Source organism: Sapajus apella, unplaced genomic scaffold, assembly GCF_009761245.1.
Source record: "Sapajus apella isolate SASKATOON/1434 unplaced genomic scaffold, GSC_monkey_1.0 scaffold73, whole genome shotgun sequence".
Taxonomy (NCBI): Eukaryota; Metazoa; Chordata; class Mammalia; order Primates; family Cebidae; genus Sapajus; species Sapajus apella.
Genome location: NW_022437013.1, coordinates 5,864,701 through 5,890,149, shown reverse-complemented (window position 1 = coordinate 5,890,149; position 25,449 = coordinate 5,864,701). Strand labels below are relative to the sequence as shown.

Here is a 25,449-nt window from a genome sequence, read left to right as displayed (position 1 = left end):
GTGCTACAGAAAGAAAAGCCCTGCTTTGAGAAGAGGCAGAAGGTATGGACATTTTGGAGTCCAGAGAAGACAGATTCTAAATGAGTGTCCCATACGGACAATGGGTACCTTTGAAGGAAAGTACCCAGAAAGGAGTCAAAAGTAAATCTCTCCCCAGTGACTAGAACCAACAAAAATGACGCCATAAGAAGACACTCACCTCCCCACCCCATTTTGACACGTCAGAAGCTATGGGGGTCCTAAGGGCAGAAAGAAAGGATATATGGATACATTGCTCTTGAAACCATTCTTCTCCACTCAGGTGCCGAGAGCGGGCACTAGCATCCACAGGCATTTGGATCACAGAGTTTTTTGCACCTTTATTCAGTTCATAAAATAGACTCTGCTGAAGCAGAGCAGTCTTGGGACCTGAGTGTGAATGAAAGAGGGCAAATGTTTAAAGAAGAGGGAAGGGATGTGCTACCCTAAGGTATGAGGGGAGGAAACCCTTTGGAGGTTTTAATCTCTTTCCCTGAAGTCACGTTTAAATTTCAACCGTAAAAAGCACTCACTGCGAATTCTGTCTGCCTGGTGAATCCTCTGGAGGGCTTTACGAATGCTTTGGTTGTCTTGTCCTGTGGTCAGGACGACCCCTACAGGTAAGCCGTGGCTCCGAAGAGCACTTGCTACTCGATTAGCCGTATGCACCCAAATATCTTCATGTGAGGAAATGACTCCAGCATGAGCCCACTGGAAATATTTCATGACAGTTACAAGCACCCGGATGGGAGAAGGGAGTATCCGAGAAAATGTCGGGTAGGTATTTTTATTGTCTAATTCATAATTCACACAGGACCAAGAGAAAATCCCTTTGTCCCAGCTGTTTCCCAGGAGCGAGACTGCCTCGCAGTAACCAGGGTTTGTAGGTCCAATAAATCCTGAGGCCATCTGGTGGTAGGAAATAAAACTGGAGAGGGCCGTCGAAGTCTGGCAGTCTTCATTGAGAATCACATATTCAAAAGAGTGACTCAGGTCAAAAGATGGGTCCCGGTTTATTCGCTCAATGGCTAATTGCGCAGCAACCTCAGGCAGGGCCTTTGAAAACAGTGAATCACAAGCCCAAGGGCCCACCACACCTATCTTGTAGGGAAGTGTCCACACCTGCCGCAGAAGGGACATGACAGCCAGGAGGCACAAGCACCACAGGAACTTGGAGGATGCAAGGCCATGGTGTCCCAGCAGTTTCCTGAAAGCCGCAAACCAGAGCACAAGGCGAGAAAAACTACAGAGTCCCAGGAACATAGCCCTCCTGCTTCCAGCAAGCTAATGACGAGATACTGGAGAGTTATTCTGCTCTCCCGAGATGGACAGTGTTGTTTCCAAATGCCTGTCAAACAGAAGAAAAGGTTTGTTACCAACATTATTTCTGAAGATTCCGGAAATAATCAGTTGTGAAAGAATGGCAAAGGAATGGTAGTGCCCAAACTCAAAGTTTCTCTCCTCCATCCTGACAAAACTCCTCTTCCTGTATCCCTTATCTCGGTACATGGCACATCCATCCACTGTTTGCCCACTTGCTTCTTTCAGAAAACTGGAAATCACTGAGAATCCTTCTTCTCTTCCCCCACATTCAATCCATCACCAATTCCTATTGATTCAACTTCAGTAATAGCTGCCCACCTTGCAGTGTTGTGAAAATTACATGTGTTAACACACAATAAGTGCTTATAACAGAGCCTGGCAAGTCATTAGCATTATGCTAGACATAGTATTATCATTATTACAGTTTTAAATATGTCCGTTTTTCTCTCCCATACCATTCTCTTGGAGAGAAATAGATGTAAACAGATAATGGCAATGCAGAGTAAAAAGTGCTATGATTGAGGCAGCTCAGAGAGACAGAGAGGATCACCAAAACCCAGATTTCAGGGGAGGAGAGGAGGGAGGAAGAGCAGTCTCTCTGGGTTGAGTACTGAAAAAAAGTTAGCCAGGTGAATGGGGTTGCAGGAGTAGTTTGGTACTAAGATGCTAAGAGTCTTCCAAACAGAAGGAACAACATGCAGAAAGACTCAGAGGTAAAGGACACATAGATACATAGATGGATAGATAGATAATACATTATATATATACATATAAATATACACATATACATGGATTTTTGGAATTCTAAAGCATTTGTTCTGCTTGAGTTTGTAATGTCAGCGAAGGCAAGGGCCAGATCACCAAGATATGCCATGATTTAATCATGTAGCCAATGGCTTTAAGCAGAGAAACTCTATTATCAGATTTCCATTTTAAAGGATCACTCTAGCAACAATGTGGAGAATTAGTTGGAAGAAAGCAAGACTGGAGGCAAAGAGACCAGTATGGAGTCTGTCATAATAACCATATGAGAAATGATGACAGACCCAGAGAGCAGTAGTGAAGACATAGGGGAATAGGATCATTTTCTCCAAGGTTAAAAATATCAAGGAGATTTAAAAAATAGAAATAACAAGAATTTGGTGACTGACAAGATGTAGAAGGTAAGTGAAAAAAAAGGAGGACTCTAAGATGATTTTGAGCTTTTCAGACCTCGGGAACCATTTGGAAAATGGCACAAGTCTCTGAGATAGGGGACATTGGAGGAAGAGGGTGGGAGAGACAATGCATTCTTATAGAGACGTTGAATTGGTCAACAAGTAGCAATATCCAGTAGATAATATCACATACTGGAGCTCTTAATAGAAAGCTGGACAAGAGTTATAAATTTGAGTGTAATCAGTTGATAGAGGGTGATTTAAAACATGCCTCTGGTGGAGTAAAAAAAGAAGACAAAGGGCAAAACCCTGAGACCCCACAACACTTAAAGGTAGGTCAGAAAGATGTTAATAAGGTGAATCCTTAGTAAATCCTTAATTCTTATCAAAGATCAAAATAATGGCATGGCTTTCTTCAGGGCTGATAATCAGCACTGGTGTGCATCAGTCAGGCACAACTGGTTGTTTATGGGCAGCAACAATTCTGTCTGTGCCAGCCCTATTGGTTATTATCTTGACTCTCACTCCTAATTTTATGATAAACCTCGACTCCTGAAGAGACCAATATGAGGCATATCTAGTGAATCTTAAAGCCCTACCACAAATAATACGCACCAACACTCTTATATTGGTGAAAGCTGGTTTAAATGAGAGTCAGGAAAGTCTTCGGGTAACCAGCAGCTCACAAAACAACATGAGCCAGAGGCTGAGGGTTGTGTGGGATGGGGGAGGACTTCCAACTTTTCTTTGGGGACAGTGGAAAGATGGTTCTGGGCTGAATATATGCATAAAACCTCAAATTTATTCCTAGGCCTTCAAAGATAATCTAGTCTAACCTGCCTCCAAAAAAAATAGATCTGTTCTTTGCACTATGTTGAATGCATGAGAATGAGATACAGGATGGATAAAATGTGAGGTGTTGACCCAGGCTTCAAAGAGCTCCCAACCCAGAACTACAGGCTGAGCTGTAGTCGAGAGCCACATGCTTCTCTTCCCACCTTCTTCCAACCTCCCTCTTTTCTCTTCCATGGCAAAATTTTGGAGCCAGGACACTGTAGGAGCCATGCCTTATCTAGAGTCACATGGGAAGGATCTCTATTTCTGGTCTGTATTGTGACAAGGATATTGAACTATCTGATATCTCCGTCCTTATAGGCCTCACTCTTTTGACCATTAGGAATGGTAAACAGTGAGGACAGCTCTATATGGGAAACAGACCCCTATTCACAGCCACAGGGAAACAAAGCCGACATACTGCCTCTTCTTCCCCAAACACATTCATTTCCTGGTTTCTTTTCCAGTATCTGTGCATTTAATCCAGAAATCAGCATTTAGAATAACAAAGTCTAAGATTTACTGAGTTCTTGCTATGTGTCACACTCTAGGCTACACCCTTTCCCTGTATTGTCTCATTTTAAAAACTGAATTTAAAAGACTCATCACAGTCCTTTGAAGTAGGTATTATTATCATCACTATTTACAAATAATGAAACTGAGGCTCAGAAAGGGTAAGTAATTTGTCTAAGGGCATACCATGGTAGAAGATTTGCACTCCAGCTGATTAAGCACTGTGCTAGATGAAAGTCCTGTAGAAAACCCCTCATCTATGAAGTCAATGAGACCACCATTATTATACCTTCTATATTACTCAAACTGAATTTGAATCATTCATTTGCAGTTTAAAGAAGTTCCTCGGTACCCCATGAAAGAATAAATTAGGTAGAATTGGGGAGGGGCAGAGTAAATTGGGAGGGCCATCAGACATTCATTATCCAACCAGAAGTGTTCAAGCCTAGCCCTGGGACTGCCCACTTACTCCTCACTCGGGGCACAATGCTGCACAGCTGGGGGTGGGGAGCACCACTTCCATTATATTCTATGTAAAGGTAATCCTAATCTTTGAGAATGGAAATCTTGAGGGTACACCCTTCAGCATATTAGACCCAATTTTCAACTTCCTCATCCACAAAATGGAGATAAATTTAATGTAATCAGTTTGAGATAAAGAATTAAATAAGTTAAAATGCTAAGTACACAGTTGTGTTTCAACAAACACTGCTTCTTCCTTGCTATTTGGAAAGAGGACTGCACTGGGAATCAGAAGGCCAGGATCCTGGACCCAATTCTGCACCGACTCACCATGTAACTGGGACAGATTGTTCCTCACTCTAGGTCTCTCCTTTTTCACCCTTAGCTGGACTAGCAGATCTACAAGACCCTTTCTTCTCTGACATCCATTCATACTGGGATTCTGTACTTCATCTAGGCAGTTACTTTTCTAAACCTCTGCACTCTGAAATTGCTGACTTCACTTAACATTTTCTAGTCTTTGCTGTTCTAATTAGCTTCTTACAGAAGTTGGATTCCCCAAAGTAGTTTGCTCTTACTTCTTTCTGGTAGATCCAGTTCCTGATCATTTTTAATTCTGGCACAGAATCCTCTGTCAATCATCTTTGATGTAAAGACCCCACTCCCCCATGATGCTAGAGTTATGCTACACTGAAAACCTGGGCCTCTAAAATCACTGGTTATCTTATTATCATTATTAGCAAACACACATTGAGAAGCTGGTCTATGCTAAGACTAACTAAAAGAAAAAACAAATTGTAGAGTATGGGGGCCTGGCCGAGAAATCTAAACAAGAAAAGCAAGAATATACTTCAGGAGGGAGAAAGCCAAGTTAGTAAGTTCCCTGCTTGCTTTTGCTCACCATTGAATCTCCAGTGCCCTTCGCAGTGCCTAAAACATAGCAGGTGCCCAACAAACATTTGTTGAATGAATACCGAAGAGGAAATATGGAGCACGAATAAAACGTTTTGCATTACTATGTTCTTTAAAATGCTCTATTTTAGACCTTAATCAGGACCCACCTTTGGCAAAATTATCCAGGGGTAAAGTTGTCTTCAAACCTCTAGCACAGTTCTCCCTGCCCCCTCGTTAATGGAGAGAAAAAACAACTCTAAAGAAAGAAACTCTTTAAACAATTTGCACTAATATGTAAATGAATGATAATATCTGACACTTTCCTCTATTCCTCCCCAACTAGTGGTGTTTGTTTTCTCATAAGGAGTGGGGAGAAGTTTATGCCAAAATAATTAATCTCTAATAATATAATGTCTACTTCAAGCATCAGTTGCAGGTAGGCAAAGAAGGATGGACCACTTTTTGAGTAAAAAAAAAAAATGAAGAGACTTTTGCTGCCCCTCAGATCAAAGTAATTAACTGTCCATTCTAGGTTTAAGGCTAGCATTTTGTGTTATAATACAGATCACTCACTCCTAAGCACAATACCCACCCCAAATTCTAAAAAGTTGGCTTTTTTATACCATTTCTCAAATTTGTACATTTACAACACAGGCCCCTCCTCAGGCCACATGCCAGAAAGTGCCCCTTGCCGTTCGTTCTCAGTTGCTGTTGCTCTTTTCCCTTCGTTAACTGGAAGATAAACTGTCCCCAAGTTGAAGGTCTGCCCTTACACTTTTTTCTGGTATCTATGTCATGCATTTGGTGATAATTCTAACTCTGTTATGATTCCCTGGACAACCAGAAAGTTTTATGTTGCTGTAGGATTTAGTCTTGATCCCCCAGTTTAAGATTGTACAGAAGGAAACTTATTCTTTAAAAAAAACAAAGAAGGAAAGGAAGGAAGGAAGGAGGGAAGGAAGAAAGGAAGGAAGGAGGGAGGGAGGGGGGAGAGAAGGAAGGAAAAGAGGAAGGAGGAGGAAGGGAGAGGGAAGGAGGGAAGAAGAGAAAGAAAGAAGGAAAGAGGGGGAGGGAGGAACAGAGCGAAGTAGGGAGGGAGGGAGGAAGGAAGGAAGGGAGGGAGGGAGGGAGGAGGAGGGAGGGAAAGAAAGGGGCAGGAGAAGGGGAGGATGCCTTAAGCCTCCACCTGCTGATTTAGGTTTAAGGAAAAAATTAGTTCACTAAAGGCTTTCTAGGGTCAATGGAAAATGTGGATATAACTAAAACAAAGTGTGTGAGGTGTGAAATTTTGGAGATAGAATACTACTGACACACAGTTGTTCTGGGGCCATTGCCTAGGTTACTCAGGTATGAACACCTGCATGGGATCAGGTTTCCACGGAAAGCAGGTTTCCATAGGGATGCGTAATTTCATTTCAGGTAGTTTTCACAATCTGTTGGGAAGCCTGGCTTCACACAGAAAACCACTGTTCTTTAAACATGTACAAAAAAAGACTATGACAAATATGTCTGAGGGAAATGGCTCCTCATACTAGCTTGTCAAGCCGAGGACTTCAATGAATGATTGATTGGTGTTTCTAGTTACAGCCTGAATCAAGTTAACAGCTTGTATAAGACAACATCAGGAAGAAATAAAAAAGAATCATGAGAAAAACTAAACGAAAGCTTGGGTGAGAGCCTTTGAGCTCAAATCTTGACTTAAAGTATCTCAAAGGCTCTCTTTACCCCTTCTTTCCTTCATTCTTTAATTTTTTTTACAACATATTGCAGTAAATTTAATGTAACTCAGGATCTCAGCTCACAGGTGGGCTGTGATATTTTTTCCCCACTACAATCTTTCTTATAAACAAGAGCTGTCAACTACTCACCAAGTAATTCACCGCTCAAATGTCTTCAGTTTACTGCCTGCGCGTGCAGACCACTGGCATATCTACCTCAGGGTGTCTGTCCATTTCTTTGCATCCTCTATGCATTCATAATCCTGTCAAGGACTCCAGTCTGTTGGTAAATTCTATTAATATGGTAAATAATTGAAAATGTTAGCAAACGTTTTGAAAATCACTATTCAGCATCCACAGACCAAGACTTGGATTAGGATTTAGAGTGACACTTCTAATCCTTTAAATTGATCCCACCTGTAGCAGAGTTAATGCTGACCTAAATGCAATGACCCAGAGATTAACAAACAATTAGAGTCCTGTGGATAAATCCGTGCTCCACAGACTACTGCCTTCTTTTACCTTTCAAAGTCAGAAACGAACTCTCAGATTTTGCCTCTGTGTTTTTCCTTTTTCCATTCTGTCTAATAACCACCAATCGCCCTTTCTCCAAGACAGTTCTAAATGCCAAAAGATTCATCAGCTGTGATTCCAGCTCAGAATATAAAAGGTGATGCAGGCTGGCTCCCTGCAAAATTCAAAGTAGGTGAATTTTGTCTCCTTCTCCTATTCCCCTTAAGTGCCTTCACTGCCTTTCCTTCCAAAAGAGACTCTCTACTTCCCTCTACACCTTTGTACAGAGACATCGTTTCCCCCATACTTTAGATGTATTCCTTAATCAGTCCTTCTCTGTCCTGGGCATCATTCACTCAGGGCACTGTTCTCAATTCCCAAGGTGACAGCTGAGGTGTTAAGGGCTAAAAATGACTTATATTAAATGAGAAATGTTTTTTAATAATAGTTTTATTGAGATATAATTTATCTACCACAAAAGCATACAATTTAGGGTTTTTTTTTTTAAGTACATTCCAAAGCTTATGCAACCACCACCACTTTCCAATTCTAGAATACTTTCATTATCTCCACAAAGACTTTTAAAAATACTTGTTTAAAGGTCACTCCCCATTTCTCTCCTCCTCCTAGCCCCAGGCCACCACTAATTTACTTTCTCTATGGATTTTCCTATTCTGGACATTTCATGTAAATGGAATCATACAATATGTGAGCTTTAGTAAGCGGCTTCTTTCACTTAGCATACCGTTTTCAAGGTTCATGCATGTTCTAGCATGTATCAGTACTTCATTTCTTTTGCAGCCAAATAATATTTCACTTTACTGGATATGCCACATTTTATCTATTTATCAGTTGATGGAAATTTAGGCTGTTTCCACCTTGGGCTATTGTGAATATTGCTTTTATTACCTTTGTGTAAAAGTTTTTATATGGATATATTGTTTTTATTTCTCTTTGGCATATACCTAGGGAATTGCTGTGTCATATAATAACTCTATGTTTAACATTTTTTGAATCAGCAAACTGTTTTCTAACGTATATGCACCATCTCACATTCTCATCAGCAACATATGAGGGTTCTTTTTACCTACATTCTTGCCAACATGTGTTATTATCTATCAGTCTTTTTATTTTAGTACGATAGGCATTTTATATGTACATTATCTTATTTTATATTCATAACAACCGTGAAGACAGATATTACCCATTCTTTCCATTTTGTAAATGAGAATGCCAAGACAGAGATAAATTAGGCAATAATAATACTTACTAAGAATCGTATTACAATAATAATACAATGATGTGAGAGGCATTTCTGGAAGCCCTATCTCCTTTGATCTTCACAGTGACCCCATGAGATGTCCAGAGAGGTTAAAGTAACTTACCAAAAATCACACAGCCACTGGTCAGTAGAGACAGAATTTGAACTCAGACATTTTGATTCTAGTATGTAATAGAGCCAAAAAGTTTAAACCTAAGACTATTTGGCATCAAGAAAGCTTACGTTTATCCTTGATATATTCCACTAATGCACCTCTTCTGCTAACCCTCCAAAGACTACTTGCACTTTAATAGGGTCTCCAGAAACACGCCGTGACTACCCAAAGGGAACAATCCCTAATTGTAGAATTTCGGGTGACCTGATGGAAATACTGGGGCAAGTGGAGGCCAGTTACCATTCTCTATCTACTGCTGAATGGTGCCATGGTGTAAAATACATGTACCCAGCATGTATTTCATAAGAAGGTTCTGATGAGGACTAGGATGTTCAAGGGACCATCATTCAATGAATGCTCCAAAATCCTGAATAGACATGAGATTCTAAATGTATAGGTAGAAGTAGCTGGGAATTAGCACATAAATAAAATTTCTAAAGTGAATTTGCTTCTTTTGATTAGAGTTCCACAAACACTTGTTTCTCTATGGGCTTTACATATACTAACTCAATGGATCATCACAACTGTCCTATGGGGTAGGTACTAGTATTATTATCATCCATATTGTATAGATGAAAAACTAAGGCACAAAGGGATTAAGTAACTTGCCCAAGGGCATACAGCTAGTTTGTGGTGGAGCCAGCTATGAAAATAAGTAGTCTAGCTTTAGAGTCAGTGCTCTTAACCACTGCCTTTTAAAAGAAATCTCAGTATGGGGCTCATTGGATTTATCCATACATTCAAAAAATTCCCATTGGTTGTCGAAGTTTTAGTTACAGTATAATTAAAGATGATTTTAGAACAGAAATCTAAAACCATTTGGGGTCCTTGTGAATCTAAAATTATACAGATACTTCAAATCCATTCATGAGTACAAACTTAAAAATTATTCCTACACACCTTTTAGAACTGCTATGTCAGAAACACCTAATCACTGTATGATTAGGTGGTGACCTCAGTGTTCTCATGAACTTACAGCACCAGAATGTTCATGGATTCTACTAGATGTTGTTGGAAGTCATATCAATTGCTGTCTATGTTACCAGTATTGAAGCCTAACAATTTACAGAATTTCAGCATCTCTGGATTATCCTTACTTCCTAAGGTGCCATGAAATGAAAGAATCCAAAATAGCAACCTCTCCCTCCACAAAACTGTGAAGCCAGACGCATCACTTTAGCTTCCCTCTTACCATTAGCTGCAAAGAAAAAATGATGTAGCCCTTTTGCATTTAATGATTTTTTTTTTTACTACTAAACACTACAGAGAACTCCTAATTACATACACCATGGGAAAGGGCCTTACATAATATTAGCCTAGGATCCTTGTATTCCTTTGGAGACTAAGATGCACGGCTGGGGCATGAGCTATAAAAATAGGTTCAGAATGGTGTGCTTCTAGTGAATCATCCAGAATAAGGCTTGGACAAGTAGCTCCTTGCAGTCAAGAAATCACATGAGAGAGAACCTGGCAAACAAGTGAGGTGATGGACAAAGATAAATTAGAATGAGAGAGGAAAACTACAAGAAAGGATATGAGACAAATTTACACATTTTGCTTGACTCCAGTGAGGGTTCTGAACTGTGATTCTCCACCTTCCTTTACACTTTTTTACCTAACCCTATCTGACAGAACGTTCTTTTTCTAATTCAGTAGTAATAACAAAATTCTCTGTCTGCTTACAGTACTCAAAAAGCAGTTATAGTACTCAACAAGACATATATTGGTTCATAAAAATAGAATAGCTTTGGGCAACAGGCAAAATGATAATTTCCGATTATTGAATATCTCTTTTCAACTGGCACTGTTAGCATTACTTCATTTATTTATCATAGCATCCCTAGGAGGTAGGGAAAATTCTTTTTTTAAGGAAAAAAAAAGAATGCTTCACGAATTTTCATGTCATCCTTGCCAGGGACCATGCTAATCCTCTCTGTATTGTTCCAATTTTAGTACATGTGCTGCCAAAGGGAGCACGGTAGGGAAAATTCTTATTTTCACTTTACAGATAGAGAAAGAAAACAAAGCACAGGGAGTTTACGTGCTTTGGCCAAAGTCACACACCTGATAAATGGTGGACCCATGGTGCAAATTCAGGTAGCATGGTTTGGTTCCAGGGCCTGACGCTCAATAACTTTGCTATACCACTTTAGGACGCAAAGTAGTTATTGAAGTGTATTATGCTTGTATATTTACAGTATACGTTATTTTGTTTACATGTGTGTGTGTATTTATGGCATTATAAATGGATTTGCTTTTCTTCAGTTTAGACTGGAGAGGCGACCCAGCTTTCTGCCACATTTAGCCCGGAAAACGTGACCAGAATAAAGCTCAGTGCTGCCCTCTAGTAGTCAGCGCCCACACTGAAATTAAAGCCAAGGCTGTAATGACACTACATAGCCGCAGGATGTCGGTATTTTACCATTATTGTCAAACTCCTTTAAGATCAAATTTTTTTTTTTTTTTTTAGAATACGGGTTGCTTGATTGTTGTAAAAATACGTTAGAAAATTCAGAACAGTGAAAAATAGAAAAACGTTTTGTTTTTATTAAATATTGTGTTTTTCCAAAGTTATGCTCAAACCAGTCATACAATTTTGTAAACTTATTTTTTTAATTTGACATTAAAACATACCTATGTTCTCACAAAGGGCACAGGATTTGGAGTCAAACTGACCTGCCTTCAAACCCCATCTCCATCTTCCCTAGCTATGTGACCTGAGGTTAATTACTTAATTTCCCTAAAGCCTTAGGTTTCCTCAAATGAAAGAAATTATGATAAACAGAACTACTTCCCAGCACTGTTGTGGGGATTAAAAAGAATGATGCATACTAAGTGTCTCACACAGTGGGTGCTCAAAACATGGTATTTCTTTAGACCATGCTAATCTCACGGCACTCTTGTTTTTGGAGGCTCCACTCTACATTTTATCACATATACTTTGACATGTACAGTCATATCCTATGTTCAATAAATATATTTTTTGCTAAAAATTTTAGACAATTTTAAAATTTTGCCTTTGAAATTTATTATCAGCTAAGCTTCTTAGCAGAGATTATATATACTAAAGAATTCTTACAAAATGATACAATCTAACCAGCCGTTTTTCCAATGTGTCAAAATTGTTCTGAACACAAAATACAATAATCTATAAAAATTATGAGTTACATTTTTGACATTTACTTAAACATTATAGACTTTGATTTTACAGTTATTTTCATATTTTGAAGCCAATAATTTTTCTCGAGCTTCAAACCCTTTTGGCAGATCCTTGAGAAGTTCATAGGCCTTAGGCATTGCTCTTGTAGTGCGCAATGGATTAAAATAAAAGAATCTGGTTAACATTATTATCATTTCACTTATACATTATTTTATGGTTACAGAATATTTAATTGTGTATATGTTCCAACATGTACTCAATCGTTCCCCTAGAATTATATATTAGGTTGTTTACAAATTTTCCCTATTATAAATGATGCTGCAAAGCATATCTTCAAACACAAACCTCTTTTCAGTATACTAGGATTGTTAATTTAGGATAGATTCCCAGAAGTAAAATGACTGAGTCAGAGTATACGAATATCAGTAACGTTCTTAACATATATTGTCCAATTACTTTCCAAAATATTTGGACCAATTTATGTTCTTACCAATGGTCAATAAAGTAAAAGTGTCCATTTTATTACCCTGTCACCAGCTGCACGTTGTCTCAAATTTACATTTATCAATTGTAAAAAAAGATATTTGGTATTAACATCTATTTTTCTATTACTATTGTGTTATTTAAAAATTCTTTTCTCATAATTTTATAAGTCATACGCATTTTCTGCTTTGTAAATCTTCTGTTTGTCTCTTTCCCTGCTTCTAAGGCTCAGTGGTAGACAGAGGATCCCCCAAAATTAGTGTTCTGCACAGTCTTATGCAAAAGTGGTTAGTTAACAATACTATACAGTGCTTATAAACTGTGCTAATACTATGGATTGGCTTATGTCACTTCCATTCCACCCTGGAATCTTCTGTAACTTAGATTTGGCATGTGGATTAGATATCACCAAATAGATGTACTTATATGAAGTTTGGCAATTAAAATTGGGCTGAAAAACTAGAAAGAGTAGTCCTATCTGGATATATGAGGTTTTCTACAGTGTTCATTTTCCACCTTCCTAGGTATCAAGAGGAAGTGAGGTTCTTCCCCTACCAAAGTCAACAACAGCAGCATCCTGATCTGGTTTCTAATCGCTTGGTCACACCTACTGCATGGTCGTCATCTAGCTCCCTAGGCATTCAAAAACAGCTGCAGCAGCTGCAGATGTGAAAAGAGCACGTTCTTGATTCTGGCAGAGCTCTACAGGTGACATCAAAGGTAATAATTCCCTTAAAGTTTCAGTTCTGTATTTTTCTGCAACAATGCTTGTGAAATACACCTTTAGACCTTCCAGCAATCTTATAAGTACTCAGTACCCTGTTTTAAATTCCTTCCCGTAAATTGTTAGGAACTTTTTGGAACACATTCTAACAGTATATATTACAATATAAAAATATGTATACACTTTGATTTAGCAATTATACTTGGAAAATTCTCTTGCATGGAAATAAAAGCATTAACATGCATTGTCACCAAGATATTTACTGCAATTGTTATTTTAGTGGCAGAAAATAACCTAGAGAAAACCTGAATGCCCACCAATAGGGGGTGTGGTTACATTCATTACAGAACATCCATGCTACGGCATACTATAGATCAAACTAAAAAGTAAAAAAAATTAAAAAAAAAAAACAGGAAATGTTATCCATTCGTTAATCTGAAAGTATGCCATGATACATCTAAGGAAATGATCTGTATAATTCAATTTTTGCCATTAAAGAGGTGAGGGCATTTCTTTCTGCTTAAGAAACTTACAGTGGTTTCTGTTTTTTGCCCTGGACCCTGACTGATACACACACTCTCATCATCATCATCATCAGTAAACATTATCTATCTGAGGTGGTGCAAACAGCTGGTTTCTAATCCAGTTATGAATCTCATAAATAAATATACAGGAAAATTCTTGGAGGCCCAATACTTATTAAAATATTGTACCACACAAGGGGCTTCTGCTTTAAGATAGAGCAGCTTATAGCAAACTAATGCTGTTGCTGAGAACAACTAGAAAAATCAGGCGAAATACTCCCCAAAAAGTTCCTTTTTGAAGGCATCAGAGAGCCAGGGCTTGAGAGGTAAGAACCCAGAAAGAAGGGAAGCTCATCAAAATAAGCCCAACTTTCTGCATGTTGTTTTTCTCTTGAGGTATTTCTCAATTCTTGGTCCAGAAACTGGGTAGACAATGACTCCCATGAGGCAGAGAAGTCAACAGAGCTTTAGATAATATCACAGGACTCAGAGTACAAAAATTGGAGTTTAAGGTCAGCCAAGGCCAGCCAGGATTTGAACAGTCATGAAACTGCAGAGAGAAGCAGCACAGACAAGTGAGCCTGACATGTAGCACAAGTTTTCCACTCCAGGAAACTGCCAATTAAGTTGCACAGGGCAAAAGATCATAAGCCCTGCAGAGTGGCTAAAAAGTAGACTGGAGTTTCAGGAGGATTCACAGAGCTGAAGAGACAATAATTGGAATTCATAACTTCTCAGGGAGGAGTGTCCTTGGGAAACATCTATCCCTGGTTCTCATTCGGGACCCCTGGAGAGCTATATCTTAGCAATGGAGTAAACTAGAAATAGGTTGAGTCTAGCAAACACTACAAACCAGCCTCAGGTAAAATCAGTGGCTGAAAGGATTAAGATAATTTATCCTTCCACTGCCTAGCAAAAAACAGGGTGAATCATCTCTGGAGCACATAAGATCATCTAGAGTCTATATACTTTTTTTGGCACAAAGTCTGGCATTCAGTAAAAAATTAACTAATGTGCCAACAAACAGCACCAAGAAGAAAAAAAAAAAAAAGCAGGCAACAGGAACAGACTTAATAACCAAGTTATTGCAGTTATATGACATGGACTATAAATATTCAAGAAAATGAAGGACAATGTGGAGAATTTCACCAGAAAATTACAATCTGTAAAAAATAACCAAATGGAAATTCTGAAAATGAAAAATATAATAAACGAAATTAATAATTCAATAGTGGACCACATAAAGTATAAGGTTCACCACTACTTTGTAGGATATCCTAAGTACCTGCTATGTTATTCCCTCTGGAAGACTCCCTTCCTCCACTGTGTGTAGCATTTGGGGACTGCCAATCAATATGCCCTTCGCTCCTCTGATCAGGAAAGTGGCAGGCACTAGATCGAAACCGAGTCAATTGGATTCACCTAAGAATTTGAATCTTGAGCTAAGCAATGCAAAGATGAAAAACAGAGCTGATTCATAGTGCCAGTGGTGCCCTGGTGATATGGTTTGGCTATGTGTCCCCACCCAAATTTCAACTTTGAATTGTAATAATCCCTACGTGTCAATGGTGGGACCAGGTGGAAGTAATTGGATCATGGGGGTTGTTTTCCCTGTGCTGTTCTCTTGATAATGAGTGAGTCTTATGAGATCTGATGGTTTTATAAGCGTCTGGTATTTCCCCTACTTGCAGTCATTCTCTGTCCTGCCACCTTGTGAAGACGTGCCTTCTGCCATGATTGCGAGTTACCTGAGGCCTCCCAAGCCATGTGGAACTGTGAGTTAATTAAACCTCTTTTCTTAATTAAACCTCTTTTCTCACATTAGTAATGTGAGAAGGGCCTAATGCGCCTGGAAAAGGAGCTCAATAGTTCCCTCTGTATAGATCCTGGATGATGTCATGATTTCCATCTTTTTTGAGACTTGCTGGTTTAATTATTCCTTCCACAAGCTAACTCGTTGTCTTCCACGTAAATTCCTTGGCTAGCCAGTGTATTAATTTGGGTAAGTAATACATCAACCCCCAAATTTCAGTGGGTTTAAAATATAAGTCTATTTCCCATTCATATCCTACCCATAGTGAGTCGGCAGTAGGACTATATTCCAGAGTTACTCAGGGACCCAGGCTCTTTCTATTCATTGACTCTGCTCTCTTCTAGGTCTTAGAAGTACTCTACATTCAACTGGCAGGATAAATGTGGGAAATGTTTATGGAAAATGGCATATATCACTTCTGCTCACATTCCATTGCCCAGAATTTAGATACATGACCATACCTTGGTGCAAGGTAGGCAGGGAAATATAATCTAGATGGGTGTCCAAACAGAAGAGAACATAATATGTAAGAGCACCTGCAGTCCACATACCACAGCCAAAGTCAGTTCTGTTACTTGGTAACAAAGGACCATAATCAATGCAGATAGATAGGATTTAAACAGAGCTTAAAGAGGAGAGCAACTCAGAGAGAGGAACTGGTGTAAACAAAGAGAATAGAGCATCATGTGGTTTGGCTGGAATGCTGAGTGCGTGATTGGGAGCAGTGGGAGACCAATGTAAGAGATAGATAGGGTCTTGAATGCGAAACTGAATTCTGTAGGCCAGGAGTTAACAAACTATGGTCTGGGGGACAAACCTAGCCTGATCCCTGTTTTTGCAAGTAACATTTTGTGGGAACACATACACACTCACTTATTTATGTATTGTCTATAGATGATTTTCCTATACAATGGCAGGATTGAGTACTTGTGATAGAGAATATATGGCCCACAAAACCTACAAATACTTGCTATCCAGACTTTTACCTAAAAAGTTTGTCAACCTCTACTGCAGGCAATTGGGAACCACTAAAGGAAATTGAATAGATGAATAGTATGTAAGATTACAATGGCACCACTGCATACAGGTAAACTGTAATGTGTGAGCCAATTGCTTGGTTTGGGGTAAGGGATCAGAGAGAGGGGTCACATAGTCAGGAAACTATTACAACAGTCTAAGAAGTTACAAGAGTAGTTACTATTAATTGAGTGGTTACTACTTGACAAGCACTGTGATATGTATTTTGCAAGCATTATAAAATTTTATCTTCACAAGAACCCCATGAAGCACACACTTATTTCCATTTTACAGATAAGAAATCTGAAAATCATAGAGATTGCATTACTTCTCAGTCTCTTTTGCTGGCTCTTCTTCCTCTCCCTCCTCTTGGGAGGGCAGCACTCTGCATGGTAATTAAGAACAGGGATTCCAAAACAAGACTTCCTATGTCCAAACCTCAGTTTTACCATTTGTTTTCTATATGACCTTGGGCAGTTACTTAACCTCTTTGTGCCTCGGTTTCCTTATTAGTATAATGGTGGTAAAGATCAAAGTGATACCTCCTAAGGTTTTGGTAAGGGATTCAATGAATTACTGTACGTCATGCACTTAGTACAGTGCCTGGCACTTAGTAAGGCCTGTAACACATTTGCTGTTATTTTTCCTAAACTCTGAATCTTGGCATATCCCAGGGTCTAGTTCAGGACCCTTTTTTCTTCTCTAGTTATACTTCCATCATGACTTTGTCTAAGGTTTCCATCTCCCAGGACACTTACTTTTCCACTACCCTGTTTTGTTTTCACTGGGGCACAATCTGAAATTATCTTCTTTATTACCTTGTTAACATATTTATAGTCTATCTCCCCCACTTGAATGTAAGCCTCATGAAGGCAGAGGCTTATTCTTGTTCATTGCTGTATCCTTAGGGCCTAGAACAGTACCTGGTGCTGTTGATACCCAATAAGTATTCATTGAATGAGGAAATGAACTTATCCAAGTAAGTGGCAGATATAGAATTGAAACCCAGGTCTGACTGAGGCCAATGCCTAAGCCCTTCATCACCATCCTATATTGTATAGTAACCATAAAAACAGGAGGAGGTAGATTAGAGAATTGTTTAAGACGTAGAACTGAAGTAACTGTAACTGATTTGATGGCAGTGGAGGTGGGAGTGGAAGAGGATTGCAAGTCAAACATGATCTTGAGATTTAGACCTGGATGACAGTGACAGTGGTGTTTTAAAATGCCTTTTCTCTGAGTATAATTGACTTTTACTCATGAGAAGAAGACCCTTATCCCTGAAATACCTTAGAACTGAGTTAGGAACACAGCGAGAGGCACACGGGCTTGGGGAGATGGGGACAAATTTCATTTTTGGAAATGTTAACTTTAAAGCGGTATAATAGGGAGATGCAAAGGCAGAGTTGAAGCTGAGAAGAGAAATCCAGGCTATAGCTATAGATTAGTATTTCATCAGCTTAGAGGTAATATTGAAATCTTAGTAATGGACTTTAAGTAAGCACCTACAGTTAAGTGAATTAGAGGAGGAAAGGGGCAACATAGAGAGGAAACAACCAAAAGGGACATGTTAGGGTCCCAGCAGGAAACAGACGACATATTCAAAATAGGAAAATTCAAGAATGACTTAATAAAGAAATTGTTTACAAACGTGTTCACAGAGTGCAGCAAAACAACACGGGATAATACTATATACTGGAGATATTAAAACACTTAGGCTGGAAGGACTGAAGGAAGGGAGTAATTACCAGAACTCAAAAAGTCATAGAGAAAGGACCAATGGTCCCCATGGACAAACCAAAATAGAAACTAACTAAAGGAAAGGAAGCCTGTTAATATAATCCATAAAGATCAGCCTTTCACGGATGAGAGCAGAACTTTTTTAAAAGGCAGAGAGTGGATCTGGAAGAGTAAGTGATACATATCTAACATAATACAACCCTTTTGCCCCTCAGTGTCCACTGTTGTCATTCACCTAGGTGAAGAGTTTGCTTCCCTTGAACAGGATAACACCAAGACCCACAGCTACTGTATGATCAAAGGATGATATCAAGTTGCATTCCCACCTGAAACCTAAAACAACAATCACCACTAGTGCTCTTCACATAAGGCAGAGGGTATAAAAATAGAACTTTTAAAACTAACATAAAACATAGATGCTATAGTATCTGTTTTTGTAACTTGCTTAAGTAATCAAAGCTACCTTCTTCCACTACCCACTTCATAATTACCTTACCTTCTGCCAGCATCCAGGCTCGATAGGGCTCTTAAACTGGTGGGAAAAAACAAACTCTTTATATTAGTAGCATATGAGTGTGGCCATACCTATATTATTGGATTGCCCCATTTTCAATTTGACCACTACTATGGGGCAAAGAAGTATAGTGAATACGCTGGGTTCCCAATGAATACACTGGGTTCCAAGCATAGTCTTTTTTTTTCCCATGTGTAGCAGGAACCCAATTTTCCCCTAGTAATTGGGATTAGTCACCCCAGCCAATACACTAACCCTTCCTCTGCTTGTTGGTTCAATAGCACGGCGTGGCCAAAATGACCAGGTGATATCACAGCTCCCAATTAATTGGAAACATCCTGACCATGTATCCTGATATAAGCAATCCTCCTTTAGCACCTTAGCTCCCTTGGTGACTCCAGACACACCAAGTCCAAGCTTGCATATCCAGGAAGATAACATTCTTTAAGTGAATTATTGGATATTGTACTGAGAAGGGCCACTCCTAATTCTACTTCCTGGTTATCATACCTATACATTCTGGCCATGGGTTGCTTTTAAGCATAAACTGTCCTGCAGGATAACACCCCAAGCTCACAAAGTACAGTCTCCCAGATGCTGCCATAAATGAGCCTTCAGCAGGCCGTTACACATTTTATGAAGACAGCTATTTCTGGATAAAGGAGTACACCATAAGACAATGAATTCCATGGGTATGAGCCCACTGTGTTACTGTTTTTTTGCCATAAAGTGAATTTCTGGTTAAGGAAATGTTGGCTGGGTATTCCTTATTGCTTGGGGTAGGATAGTCTTGTTTTATTAAGGCTAATTAAATTTGATTCAACCATACTATGGAGAGTAATCTGCTTTACTCAAAGTCCCCCAATTTAAATGTAGACTCTTTTTTTTCCCATTTATTTATTTTATTGCATTTTAGGTTTTGGGGTACATGTGAAGAACATGCAAAATTGTTGCATAGGAACACACGTGGCAGTGTGATTTGCTGCCTTCCTCCCCATCACCTACATCTGGCATTTCTCCCCCTGCTATCCCTCCCCAGCTCCCCACCCCCCACAGTCCCTCCCCTATTTCCCCCCAACTGACCCCAGTGTGTAGTGCTCCCCTCCCTGTGTCCATGTGCTCTCATCGTTCAACACCCGCCTATGAGTGAGAACATGCGGTGTTTGATCTTCTGCTCCTCTGTCAGTTTGCTGAGAATGATGGTTTCCAGGTTTATCCATGTCCCCACAAAGGACCCAAACTCATTGTTTTTGATGGCTGCATAATATTCCATGGTGTATATGTGCCACATTTTCCCTATCCAGTCTATCGTCGATGGGCATTTGGGTTGGTTCCAGGTCCTTGCTATTGTAAACAGTGCTGCAATGAACATTCGTGTACATGTGTCCTTATAGTAGAACGATTTGTAATCCTTTGGATATATACCCAGTAATGGGATTGCTGGGTCAAATGGAATTTCTATTTCTATGTCCTTGAGGAATCGCCACACTGTCTTCCACAATGGTTGAACTAATTTACACTCCCACCAACAGTGCAAAAGTGTTCCTATTTCTCCACATCCTCTCCAGCATCTGCTGTCTCCAGATTTTTTAATGTTCACCATTCTTACCGGCGTGAGATGGTATCTCAATGTAGTTTTGATTTGCATTTCTCTTATGACCAGTGATGATGAGCATTTTTTCATATGTTTGTTGGCCTCACGTATGTCTTCTTTTGTAAAGTGTCTGTTCATATCCTTTGCCCACTTTTGAATGGGCTTGTTAGTTTTTTTCTTGTAAATCTGCTTTAGTTCTTTGTAAATTCTGGATATCAGCCCTTTGTCAGATGGGTAAACTGCAAAAATTTTTTCCCAATCTGTTGGTTGCCGATTCACTCTAATGATTGTTTCTTTTGCTGTGCAGAAGCTGTGGAGTTTGATTAGGTCCCTAAATGTAGACTCTTATCCAAAAACATACTTCACCAGAAACATCCAAAATAATGTTTGACCAACTATCTGAGCAGCATGGCCCAGCCAAGTTGATACAAAATTTTCTTAATTTTTTATTTATGTGGGTACATATTTTTTAATTTTTAATTTTTGTGGGTGTTTATATTTATGTGGTATATGAGAAGTTTTAATACTAGTATGCAATAACCACATCATGGAAAAAGATGTATCCATCCCCTTGATAATTTATCCTTTGTGTTACAAACAATCCAATTATATTCTTTTAATTATTTTTAAATGTACAATTAAATTATTATTGAATGTAGTTACTCATTTTACTATCAAATAGTAGCCTTACCATTTTTTATACCCATTAACCATCCCCATTTCCTCTTCCACACAAATTTTCCACCACTACACTTTCCAGCCTCTGGTAACCATTATTTTACTTTCTATCTCTATGAGTTCAATTGTTTTAATTTTTAGCTTCCACAAATAAATGAGTACATGCAAGGTTTGTCTTTCTGTGACTGACTTATTTCACTTAACAAAATGACCTCTAGTCCCATCCATGTTCTTGCAGATGAAAAATCTCATTCCTGTTTCTGGTTGAATAGTACTCCATTGTGCATATATATGTACCACATTTTCTTTATCCATTCATCTGCTGGTGGACATTCAGGTTGCTTCCAAATCTTGGCTATTATGAATACTGCCATAATAAACATGGGAGTGCACATTTTTGATATTCCAATATACTTTCTTTTGGGTATATACCTAGCAGTGGGATTCCTAGATCATATGGTAGCTCTATTTACAGTTTTATGAAGAACTTCCAAACTGTTCTTCATATCGGTTGTACTAATTTACATTCCCACCAAGAGTGTACAAAGGTTCCCTTTTCTCCTCAACGTCTCCACCATTTGCTATTGCCTGTCTCTTTGATAAAAGCCATTTTAACCAGAGTGAGATCATCTCTCATTGTAGTTTTGATTTGCATTTCTCTGATGATCAGTGACGTTGAGCACCTTTTCATATGCTTGTTTGCCATCTGTATGTCTTCTTATAAGAAATGTCTATTCAAATATTTTGCCCATTTTTAAATTGGATTATTAGATTTTTTCCTATAGAGTTGTTTGAGCTCTTTATACATTCTGATTATTAATCCCTTGTCAGATGGGTAGTTTGAAAATATTTTCTCCCTTTCTGTGAGCTGTCACTTCACTTTGTTGATTGCCTGTTTCACTGTGTAGGTGCTTTTTAACTTGATGAGATACCATTTGTCCATTGTTGATTTGGTTGCCTGTGCTTGTGAGGGATTGCTCAAGAAATCTTTACCCAGACCAATGTCCTGGAGTGTTTCCCCAAATTAGTAGATTCATAGTTTGAGGTCTTAGATGTAAGTCTTTTTTTTTTTTTTTTTTTTTTTTATGGAATCTCTCTCTTTCGGCCAGACTGGAGTGCAGTGGCACAATTTTGGCTCACTCCAACCTCCGCCTCCTGGGTTCAAACCATTCTCCTGCCTCACCTCCTGAGTAGCTGGGACTACAGGCACGTGCCACTACGCCCAGCTAATTTTTGTATTTTTAGTAGTAGCAGGATTTCACCGTGTTGGTCAGGCTGCTCTCGAACTCCTAACCTCGTGATCCACCTGCTTCAGCCTCCCAAAGTGCTGGGATTACAGGCATGAGCCACTGTGCTTGGCCATGAGCCCCACGCTGGGCAGATGTAAGTCTTTAATCCATTTGGATTTGATTTTTGTATATGGTGAGAGATAGGAGTCTAGTTTCAGTCTTCTGCACATGGATATCCAGTTTTCTCAGTACCATTTATTGAAGAGACTGTCTTTTCCCCAAAGTATGTTCTTGGAAATTCTGTCAAAAATGAGTTCACTGTACATCTATGGATTTCATTCTGGGTCCTCTATTTTGTTCCATTGGTCTATGTGTCTGTTTTTATGTTAGTACCATGCTATTTGGTTACCATAACTCTGTAGTAAAATTTGAAGTGAGGTCTTGTGATTTATCCAGTTTCATTCTTTTTGATCAGGATAGCTTTGGCTATTTTGGGTCTTCTGTAGTTCCATATAAATTTTAGGTTTCTATATAAAATTTAGGAATAAGGCCTACTATTTAAGACCTATAATTTGAAGCCAGCATATATCCAAGTTTCACACCAGGCCCATAACATTACTCCCTGGGCATTACTGTTGGTTATTCAGGGCCCAAGGACCCTTTAGTCAGTAGATGATGAATCCTGCCTGGACTGGGTCCTTCCCTGCAAGGCAGTAGGTTCCCTTCTGACCAGGGTGTGTGTAGAAATGTCACCCGGGAGCTAGAGCCTGGGATGGGGGTCTCACAACTCTGTCCAGTGCCATCTTCTACTATGATTGTACAGGTATCCAAGATGCAAGACAAAGTCCTCTTTATTATTCCCTTTCCTCTCCTTAGGCAGAAGGAAGGACTGATTTTTGTTGCTGTGAACTGTGCTGCCTGGCACTGGAAGAGGGGTAATATAAGCACTCCCCCAGCCATACCATCTGGTGTCTCCCTAGGTCACATGCAGCCCCAGTACACTGGCTCTAAGCCCAGCATAGCATCTGTACTTGCCTAAGAATTGCAGTCCTTGCATCCTAGACTGCTTTTCAAGTTCACTTAGGACCCTGTGATGGTTAATATGGAGTGTCAACTTGATTGGATTGAAAGATACAAAGTATTGATCAGGGTGTGTCTGTGAGAGTGTTGCCAAGGAGATTGACATTTGAGTCAGTGGGCTGGGAAAGGCAGACCCACCCTTAACCTGGGTGGGCACAGTCTAATCAGCGCCAGCATAGCTAGAGTATAAGCAGGCAGAAAAATATGGCATGAGAGACTGGCCTGGCCTCCCAGCCTACATCTTTCTCCTGTGCTGAATGGGTCCTGGCTTCCAACATTGAACTCAAGTTCTTCAGTTTTGGAACTCAGATTGGTTCTCCTTGCTCCTCAGCCTGCAGACAGCCTATTGTGGGACCTTGTGATTGTGCGAGTTAATACTTAATAAATTCATATGTGTGTGTGTGTGTATACATATTTCATTATATAAATAATATACATATTATATACTAATGGAATATATTACATATATTCCATTAGTTCTGTCCCTCTAAAAATCCCTGACTTATACAGACCCCAAAGCACTTTATCCCATGGTGACAAGGCTTGCAAGAAACTCATGTTCTGACCACTGGGATGGGCACTTCCCCTCTAGCTAGATGTGGTCCAAATGCTCCCTCCGTGGGTTGGCATTGGCTGAGTTCAGCATGGTTTTACTTTCCACTGAGACACAGCAGCACTGATTTCAATGCAGAGTCCTACAATTTCTGCATTCCCCTTCCCCAAGTGCACAGATTCTCTCTCTGCAGCACATAGCTGCTGATGGGGGTTGGAAGAGGTGTGGCATCAGTAATTCAAGACTCTTTCCTACCTTCTTCAGTGCCTCCTTCAGCAATATGAAGTTAAAACCAGATACTGTGATTGCTCACCTTATTTTTGGTTCTTATAAAGGTGCTTTTCTGTGTGCAGATAGTTGTTAAAATTTACTGTTCTTGTGGAGGAGGACGAATGATGGAGATTTCTATTTGGCCATCTTGCTCCATTCTTGACACATAAAGTTTACCATCACAATTGGTTCTCTGGCATATACTAATCATTCTCTAAATCTATGAATGATGGTGACTGGGAAGAAGCCTTGTGAACATTAAGGAGAAATCTCTACCAGAATATGTCTATCCATGTGAGGACCAAGTACTGTCCCTTTCATAACAAAAGAAATCTGATGTTGATATCATCAACCTGCCACCAGGTAGCTAGCTGCTCCTCCCAGGGAGTAGTGCCATATCAGGAGCTCAACATTGGCTTATGCTGTTGGGAGAATGGCCACCCAGTAGTAACCAGGATCAGCCTTAATGAGTTTACCGCTGCTGAGTACAGACTCAACCTCAATCCCTGCATGCATGTTTGTTCTGATCATGGGTCTATTATACAAGCACTGGAGTGGAAGAAGAGAGAGTCTAGCTGACTTCCACAGGCTGGGTCATCTTTCTCACCTGATCATTGAGAATGCCTCTGGACTAAGTGGCCTCTGGTGAGCATTTATGTAGGGCATAACTATCTTCACACTCTGTGCCCATTCCAAGAAGTCCATCTACACATCTTTCCCCTAGATCTCCTGTCATCAATTGTCGAATTACGTTCTTTCCAAGACCCTGACCAACAAATACATACCTCAGGCCATCTCTTCTTCCACATGAAATGGACAACTAGATGCTCCTGAAGTTCACTTCGCTGAGAGAAAATTCTTTCTCCACTGTCTTTCAGAACCATCCAGAGGGGCTTGCAGTGCAAGGGCCATCCACTTCCAACTAGTGATGGCCTACAGTGCAGATGCATGCCTAATCAGCCATACATGTCTCCTTTCCCCCTTAACTGCTGTCTTAGTCCATTTTGTGCTGCTATCACACAGACTGGGTAATTGATAAAGAATAGAAATGTATTCTGTCACAGTTCTGGAGACTAAGAAGTTCAATATCAAGACATCGGTAGATTAGAACCTGTTGTCTCTGCTTCCAAGATGGCAACTTGAATGCTGCATCCTCTAGAGAAGAGAAACACCATGTCTTCACCTGGCAGAAAAGCAGGAGA

At 39.6% G+C, this 25,449-nt stretch overlaps 1 protein-coding gene and 1 non-coding gene across 3 annotated transcripts in view; both read right to left on the bottom strand.

The window, feature by feature from the left end:
* The window catches only part of GUCY2F (guanylate cyclase 2F, retinal), a 106,595-nt gene extending 99,291 nt beyond the window's left edge, over window positions 1–7,304 (bottom strand). For both annotated transcript variants that reach the window (XM_032250865.1, XM_032250866.1), the window contains exons 1-2: window positions 7,070–7,304; window positions 552–1,366 (exon numbers count right to left, since the gene is read on the bottom strand). In XM_032250865.1, the coding sequence (XP_032106756.1) occupies window positions 552–1,281 (730 nt within the window). In that variant the 5' untranslated portion in view covers window positions 1,282–1,366; window positions 7,070–7,304. The remainder of the gene's footprint in view (window positions 1–551; window positions 1,367–7,069) is intronic.
* A 3,435-nt stretch (window positions 7,305–10,739) lies between these two features.
* Window positions 10,740–10,845, bottom strand: LOC116531952. The gene has a single exon (XR_004260650.1). It is a non-coding gene; the product is annotated as a U6 spliceosomal RNA (small nuclear RNA).
* Between the last annotated feature and the right edge of the window lie 14,604 nt (window positions 10,846–25,449).